The sequence below is a fragment of the Urtica dioica genome, chromosome 7 (assembly GCF_054948205.1).
Source record: "Urtica dioica subsp. dioica isolate 48M chromosome 7, U.dioica_male_clone48M_v1_H2, whole genome shotgun sequence".
Lineage (NCBI taxonomy): Eukaryota > Viridiplantae > Streptophyta > Magnoliopsida > Rosales > Urticaceae > Urtica > Urtica dioica.
In genome coordinates, this window is record NC_142762.1 from 27,715,298 (window position 1) to 27,724,314 (window position 9,017).

General features: G+C 40.0%; 1 protein-coding gene across 1 annotated transcript; it reads right to left on the reverse strand.

Annotated features, from left to right (window-relative positions):
• Positions 1 to 7,452: 7,452 nt before the first annotated feature.
• On the reverse strand, positions 7,453 to 7,908 carry LOC149390640 (uncharacterized). Its single transcript, XM_089619818.1, has one exon. It carries the CDS (start codon positions 7,906 to 7,908, stop codon positions 7,453 to 7,455), a length of 456 nt encoding a protein of 151 aa, XP_089475944.1.
• Positions 7,909 to 9,017: the final 1,109 nt, after the last annotated feature.

Sequence of the window (9,017 nt, forward strand, 5' to 3'; positions counted from 1 at the left end):
ACATTACTATGGAATATCCCAGTTCACATTGGTAAAGTCAACAATGACCTTTTGACCTAATAAATTAAGCTCTAATGCATATGAAGACGAAGCAAAAGCTTTTTCTACTTCTAGCATTCTAATCAGTTCATATGAGAAATATTGTAACACTTAGTGATATATATATATATATATATATATATATATACATATATTCAGATTAATTAATTTCCAACTTATATTATTATTAAGAAATTGAGAGGTAATTTTGAAATTCTGTTTAGTTAGAAAGACAAGATGTCGTACACAATGTAGAGTCAATGTGTCCGACAACTTGCTTCAACACAGATAATGGATAAACAACAAAGAGAACGTAAAAGTAAAAGACACACAATATGGTTACACAGTTCGATGCAATGTCACCTACGTCCGGGGGCTCACAGCCAGTGGAAAGAAATTCACTATCACGTAGTCAATAGTATAAACAGGTCTTATATGAATGCAACAATTATCAATGCCCTAGAAACTATTCCCACGAGTGATTACCAATAATAGGGATTCCCCTGAATTTGAGATCCTCCTCAATTCCACTCTTCAAGCACTCGTCTATGCTTGGTTGACTTCAATCTCAACGCACGTGAAAACTTCAATCACGCAAACAAAAAACCCAAATCTTACAAACACTCAGTCTTCTGGAATAGTATTTGAAGAATTACACCACTCTTATCAATGCAAATAGTCTCCCAGTCCGCTAGTCGTGCACGTCTAGGAACCCTAAGTATTTTGATAAAGCGTCAAGAACTGCTAAAGGGGTAACACTCGGTTTTTATAGCAGCCATACATGTTCTGGAAGTCAATCTATTTTTCCTTACCCATAAACGCGTGAAGATCATCAAGGAAAGTCTCCAACGATAAGATCTGGCAAAACAGGAAATTTTCCAGAATTACATTTTGCGTACAAAGGAAAAAGATGTCTCTACAAATCCTGATGCATGTTGTCCGACATCTCCTTAACAACTTGCAGTAAAAAATGAGCCAACACATAACGTAATAACAATCTCCCCATTTGGCTATTTTTTAGGCAAGCATTTCCAGAGCAGTTCTTAGTCGGATAAAGTCATAAACAGAACAGGCCAAAATAAATTGCCAAGTGACGACCTCTCCCCCTGATTGCCTAAAAAACATACCAAATGCAATGATAGACCAAGACAAGGGGAGGAAACAACAATCTGAGCACAGAAACGAGAACTAAAGCAAATAGAAGATAATCACCAAAATCAACATAGCCTGAATAGACATACCGAAGAGGAGAGCAGGGGCAGATCACAAAGATAAGCCAATGAGTGTATCAACCAGACCATCAACAACTAAAGGTGACCAAATATTCAGATAGTACAGACTAAATAAAGAGAGACTCTAGAAAGTAGAACTCCCGACAGAACCTTCATCGTTGTTATCTTCATCTTCCTCTTCACCACTATCGACCACATCTTCTTTCTCGTCCTCATCTTCATCTTCTGGAGCAGGCTGACCAGTCTGTGCCGGCTGTGAGGTAGAGGCACCATCAGTACAAGGAAGATGGGTCATCATTTTAATAAGACCTTCACAAATAGCTTTCCGGTGAGTAGAAATCTCAATGATATCCTTGAAAGCAGAGAATTCCTGAATAAGAGCCTTGAGAATGTCACTTTGTACAGTCTCGGAAAGAACAGCAACCTTCAAAGTTTCATCAATGATGATAGATGTCGCGATAGAATGCCTGACAAGATCACGAGCATGAGTCCCTTCAACCTGCTTGTGAGTGAAAGTCATTTCTTTCGGAGCCTTTCCAACAATATCATTAGTACGCAGGACGTCATTCTATTTGATAAATGAGACATGCCAAATCAACCTTGATGCTAGAGCCGTGAGAGGAAGTGGCCAAATTTGCAACACCAATCCTATATAGTACGGGGTACTTGGCAGAGAGATCTAGGGAACCTTTCTTTGGCCAAGTCTTCTTCTCGCCATTTGAGAGCTCTTTGGCCACAACATCCCTGAAAGGTAGATGATCAACATTAATAATCTTCCCACGACCCAGGAAGTCATTGATCACTGAGGGAGAGACATCAAAGCATTACCCACACACATAAACCTTTCTGAACTCTGGATAATGCAATTGATCAAGAGATGCAAGTAGCTTTACTACAAACTCCTTCACCAACTTGGGATAGTAATGACCACTTTCTGTGATAGTCTTAAGCAACTGTGCATCGTTCAGTAGCTCCATAAATACATCAATCTTCAGAGCCTCTTTAGAAAGCTCTTTTTCAGGAAACACAGTCCTATGAAACACATACCTCAACTTCCTCATACGATCTTCTTCGTGGAAGGAGACATTGTCCAGATAGGCAGGAGGAACACCCCTAGGAAGGTTTTGGCCTCCAACAGATCTTCTATTAGCCAAGGACAAGCTCTCAGGACTAGCTACCTCTTCTTCTTCCTTAATGTTGTCCAGGATGTCAGCGACTTCTTCCTCAACATTCCTTTGTCTCAGCTTCTTCTTGTTCAAACCCTTCTTCAGAGGCTTGCCTTTCTTCTTCTTCTTCTTCTTCTTCTTCTTCTTCTTCTTCTTCTTCTTCTTCTTCTTCTTCTTCTTCTTCTTCTTCTCAAGAGCATTAGTCTACACAGACTCATTCTCTTTCACAGGACCCTTGTCCTTTACAGTCTTCTTCCCAACACAGTTCTTCTTCTTCTTCTTCTTTCATAAATGATTCCAAAACTTCATCATCACCAGCATCTTTCCTTTTTCCAGAGGTATATTCAGAAAGTCTCTCAGTCTTAGAGACAACCTTATAAGCAGTACCAGCAACAACATCTTCTTCTACTATCTCCATTGTGGTATCACTAGGAGGTACACTCACTTCCTCAATTTCCCTGTCAGGCTCACTAATAGGCACGACAGATGCAGGGACATCTTTTGCAACATCCTTCTCACTGATCGGGTTGGCAGCAACAACATTATGAGATAGACCGAGAATTCCACTGATAGCATCAACATGTGAGGGATCAGAGGAAACAAGTAGAGATCCCAAGTTGTCAAAATCACTCTCTACACTATCTTTATTCGTAGTACGAGGTACTGGGTTCTCATCAATCAGATCAACATTCCTATCTTCTTTTCTTTCTCAATCACTATGGGGAGTAGGGACAGAACCGTAAACATCTTCATCGTTGTAATCAGAGATGGTGACTTCATCACTCTATTCATTTTCAGCAGACGATTCACTGGAAGAGACAGACCCAGTGATATCTTGGATTGACAAGACAACCATCATTGGAGCAATCATCACACCCTTCTTCTTTGCAAGAATATTTTCTCTTGTAGGGAGAGTCTTCTCAGGTTGAGCACCTTCGGATTGACCATAGGCACTCTTCCTAGAGGACATTCCCTTAACACGAACACCACGTTGGGTGATCTGAAACTCAGTGGCGTCCTTCGCGACAACTTTCTTCTTCGCCGTGGCAGATTTTCTCTTCCCGCTTCTTGTTCTAACCATTCTGACAAAATTTGCAAGATAACCTCCACAAAATAACACGAAGCAACGCGTGGTTACACTAACCAGAAAATCGTCAATTGCATGAGCCGAGAACCAGAGAAATAAAAAATGACGACGCATCATAAGTTGGGCTGTAGGCCATCTCAATCCCAACAAAAAAGAACACAATGACATTATAGCCCTGTAACCATGTCGAATGGGCCAACCAGACAAAAGCCCTCAAAAGACAATAATGAACTAGACCCAGTAATTGCTATTGATCACTAACACACGGTCCAAGTGAGGACCGAAGATCCTCAAAACGATTAGCATCCAAAGCCTTAGTAAAGATGTTAGCCAGTTGATTTTCATTCTGAATATACTTGAGCCTAATCTTCTTATCTTCCAAAAAGTCTCGAATTAAGTGGTATCAGATCTCTATGTGCTTAGTCTTGCTGTGTTGAACAGGATTCTTAGAGATATTCATAGCACTAAAGTTGTTGCAGAACAATGTCATGACATCTTGGCCGACACCATACTCAGCAAGCATTTGTTTCATCCACATGACTTAACTGCTGCTGCTGCAATATATTCAGACTCTGCAATAGACAAGGAAATATAATTCTGCTTTTTGCTACCATGAAATTAAGTTGTTTCCAAGATAAAAAAACTACCTGAAGTGCTTTTTCTATCAACTGCACTTCCTGCCCAGTCAGTATCACAATATTCCACAAGAGTAGAAGTAACATCAAAGGAATATAAGAGCCCAAAGTTAGCAGTTCCAGAGATGTTCCTTACAGTGTGCTTAGCCTTAGAGAGATGGCTTGATACGGAGCACACACACACCATATAGTAAGCAATATTTGGACGATTGGCAGTGAGATATAAAAGGCTTCCAATAATACTTCTATACATACTTTGATCAATAGATTCACCAAGATCATCTTTAATACTTTTAACATGAGTGGCAACGGGTGCGCTTTTGTGAGAAGATTTTTCAAGGCCAAATTTCTTCACCATGTTCTTGGCATACTTACTTTGAGATATGACAATAATATCATCCATCTGTTTGATCATTTCCATGTAGTTGACTGGATTCTTCATCTGAGTATGTATCTTATCTTCAACATCACCAATGACCTATTCTACATGATGATTTTTCTGGATTCTCGTAGAAGGAGCACGTATTTGAGGCAAAACTTTAGTTTCCTTGTCAGGGCACGACTTATCAGAAGGAGAATCTTCTTCAGACACAATGTCGTTTGACGTATCAGCAACATCTGTCCTGACATCTGAGCTACTGGGTGTATTTTCATCCTCATCATCAATACTCACAGAGACATCGGGGGAATTATCAACAACAACATTTATGGATTCCATCATGGATTTAGTACGCTTATTATAGACACGATAAGCACGACTATTTCTAGAGTAACCATGAAAGATACCTTCGTCGTTCTTTGGATCAAACTTACGACGAGGATTACGACCAGCCATAATATAGCACACCGAACCAAAGACATGGAAGTATTTAACATGTGGCTTTCTCCCCCTCCATATCTCATAATGAGTTACAGTAGTGCCTGGGCGAATGGTAACTTGGTTGTGAATATGGAAATCAATATCGATAGCTTCAGCCCAAAAGTGTAGAGGACTGTCTTTGGCAAGCATCATTACCCTCGCCATTTCCTGAAGAGTATAATTCTTTCTTTCTACAATCTCATTCTGTTGAGGAGTAATAGGAGCAGATAATTCATGAGAAATGCCCTATGTATTACAAAGGTTAGCAAAACTCATGTTTTCAAATTCTCTCCCATGATTACTTCGGATTCTGATCACTTTGCCAATGCTTTCTCCCCTTTCCTTTTCCCCTTGCTTGCATAGAGCTTCAAAAACAATAAAAGTATCAAATTTCTCGCGAATAAAATCAGCCCAACTGTACCTAGAGAAGTCATCAACACACACAAACACGTATCTCTTTTCATCAAGGCTCTCAATCTGCATGGCCCCCATAAGATCGAAGTTTAGGAGTTCAAGAACACGAGATGTGGTAAGATGTTGCACCATCATGTGAGACTACTTGACCTGCTTCTCTATTTGACAATCACCACAGATTTTTCTTACAACAATCTTAATATCAGGGAGCCCGACAATAGCCTTTTCAGAGACAATCTTGTGCATGCTTTTGATATTTAGATGACCAAGGTTTTGTTGCCATAGCTTTGCTTCACCAGCTTTGGAAATGAGACACTTGGTGACCTGGGAATCTTTGACCGGAGACCACATGTAGCAGTTGTCCTGAGACCTGGTTCATTTCATAAGCTCATCATGTTCCTTGTTCATCACAACACACTCATCACGAGTAAAAGTAACACGTAAATTCACATCACAGAGTTGGCTAATACTTATGAGATTAGCAGTGAGACCTTCAACAAACAACGTTTCTGTTAAGCAAGATAATGCAGGATAGTTAAGTTGACGTTTACCCATAATCTCGGCCTTCACTCCATCACCAAAAGTGACATGGCAATTAGAGTAGGTTTTATGTTGGATAAGAAAGCCTGAATACCTATCATGTGACGAGAACAACCACTATCAAAGTACCAATTATTACCAGTGGAGGCACGAAGAGAGGTATACGCTATGTTGGTGCGATAAGACGTATTTTTCACTCTCCACTCCATACGAGGCGGGGGTGCGTTGTGGTCGAGGTTGCCTATGGGAGGATTGATGCTGATGAAGATTCCTCCTATACAAACGATAACAGAGTGGTCGAATGTGACCCCTACGTCCACAATGATGGCAGATCCACCATGGTGTGTTGACAAGAGACTTGGTTGGTCTATTGGATTGCCGTTGATGCTGATTATGGAATTTGTCAGTGTCAAATGTCCGAGACATGTTGCAAGGCATCGGGAAGTAGACTTCTGGGGAACAAAAGTAGTCTGAGATGTGGATGCACTATATACCCAAGCCTCTTCATATTCTTCGCAGGCTTTCTAGCGGTAAGAATTTTTTCAAGACTGTTGGTGCCAGAGTTCAGCATTCTGACGGGTTTAGTCATCTGGTCAAGTTCGCAATTTAAACGGCTCACTTCACTCTTCAGTTCAATAATTGTTTCGAAGAGCCTCATCTTGTCTTCAGTGAGGGCAAGACTAAGATCATTTTTCTTGTCCAGAATCTGAGACTCTTCAACCCATTTAGTATGCAGGGCACTATAAGCATCATGAAGAGTATCGTCAGAAAGTTCATCCCCATCAACAGAAATATCAATTTTCTTTGAAGAACTAGTAGCATTAGTATGAAATTCAGAATTTTGAATAGGACCACAGGCAGTGAAGGCAACAAAATTGTTTATCTGGTCAGAGTCACTCTCGTCTTCTTCCTCATCAGAGAGAGTGGCATTGTAACCCTTCTTTTACTTTTTCAGGAAATTTGGACATTCTTTATGGATATGTCGATAGCTTTCACATTCATGGCAATGAATACCTTTCCCTTTTCCAGCGGTATTGTGAGACCGATCTCCATATTTTCCATTTCTGTGAAAGTTCCCATTCTTCTGAAACTTTTGCTGAAAGTTGTCTTTGACACCTTGATGGACATTTTTCTCGGTCATCTGGCTGAATCTCTTCATCACCCTGCTTTAATTCTTGGCAAGCATAGCAATAGTGTCATCAATTTCATTATCCGAGTCAGAGTATACCTGCTCCTTCTGATCAAGGATAGAGCTTTTAAGAGCTATTCCTTTATGTTTCTTCTCGATCTTGGGAAGAGATAACTAGAATGTTATGAGAGATCCCGTGAGTTAATCAAACTTCAACGTCTTAAGGTCATGAACCTCCTCATTAGTGGTGATCTTCATCTTGAATCTTGGACTTAAAGCCCTCAAAGTTTTCCTAGCCAAATCTTCATCCGTCATAGGTTTTCGAAGGGAGTAGGACTCATTAGCAAGATCTCAAATACGCACGTTGAAGTCGGCAACAGGGTCATCTTCAAACATGGTGAGAGCTTCAAAGTTCGTGGTAATATATTGAAGCTTTTGCTCGCGCACTTTAGTGGTCCCCTCATAGGCCACAACAAGAATCTCACATGCTTCTTTAGCGCTCGTGCAAGTATTTATAAGCCTGAAAACATTTTTGTCAACCCCATTAAAAATAGAATTGAGGGCACGAGAGTTACCCAACACTGCTTCATCCTCTGTAGGACTCCAGTCCTTCTCAGGTTTGAGGCCGGTTTCTGCGCCTTTATCATCAACAGTTATAGGGGCTTCCCAACCGTGGATCACAGCCTTCCAAGTCTTGATGTCGAGGGACTTCATAAAGGCACCCATGCGAGATTTCCAGTAACCATAACTGGTTCCATCAAGAACTGGAGGAGGATTATCGGATCCTCCTTCTCTTGAACTATCCATCACAGGCAAACAGAATAAAATAACCAGGAAACCACCCTAAAATCTGGGTACCTTCTCTTATACCAATTAAAATTTTGTTTAGTTAGAAAGACAAGATGTCGTACACAATGTAGAGTCAATGTGTCCGACAACCTACTTCAATACAGATAATGGATAAACAACAAAGAGAACGTAAAAGTAATAGACAAACAATATGGTTACCCAGTTCGGTGCCACGTCACCTACGTCTGGGGGCTCACAGCCTGTGGAAAAGAATTCATTACCACGTAGTCAATAGTACAAACAGGTCTTATATGAATACAAAAATTATCAATGCCCTAGAAACTATTACCACGAGTGTTACCAATAACATGGAATCCCCCTCAATTTGAGACCCCTCTCAATTCCACTCTTCAAGCACTCGTTTATGCTTGCTCGACTTCAATCTCAACGCACGTGAAAACTTCAATCACGCAAATACAAAACCCAAATTTTACAAACACTCAGTCTTCTGAAATAGTGTTTTAAGAATTACACCACTCTGATCAATACAAATAGTCTCCCAGTTCGCAAGTCATGCACGTCTAGGAACCCTAAGTATTTTGATAAAGCGTCAAGAACTGCTAGGGAGTAGAACTCAGTTTTATAGCAATCATACACGTTCTGGAAGTCAATCTAGGGTTTGCTTACCCATAAATGCGTGAAGATCATCAAGAAAAGTCTCCAAAGATAAGATCTAGCAAAACAGGAAACTTGCAAGAATTACAGTCTGCGCACAAAGGAAAAAAGTGTCTCTACAAATCCTGAAGCATGTTATCCGATATCTTTCCTTAACAACTTGCAGTAAAAAATGAGCCAACGCATAACGTAACAAAAAATATCTATAATACTTTTTGTTGGCATCTGAAGCCCATATAGTCCATGCTTTGAAATTGTCCTTAGATTTTGATACTAGTTTTTAAACAAACTTAATGAAAGTGTCTTGCAAGTCTGTACTTGAATTTTCTTTTGTTTTAAATTTCTTTAGGCATAGACTAACAGATGGAAAACTTATATACTAATAGTATTGCCCAGAATCAACATGTCGTTAGATTATTAAGGATTAAAAGAATACCTGGATCCATCTTGGT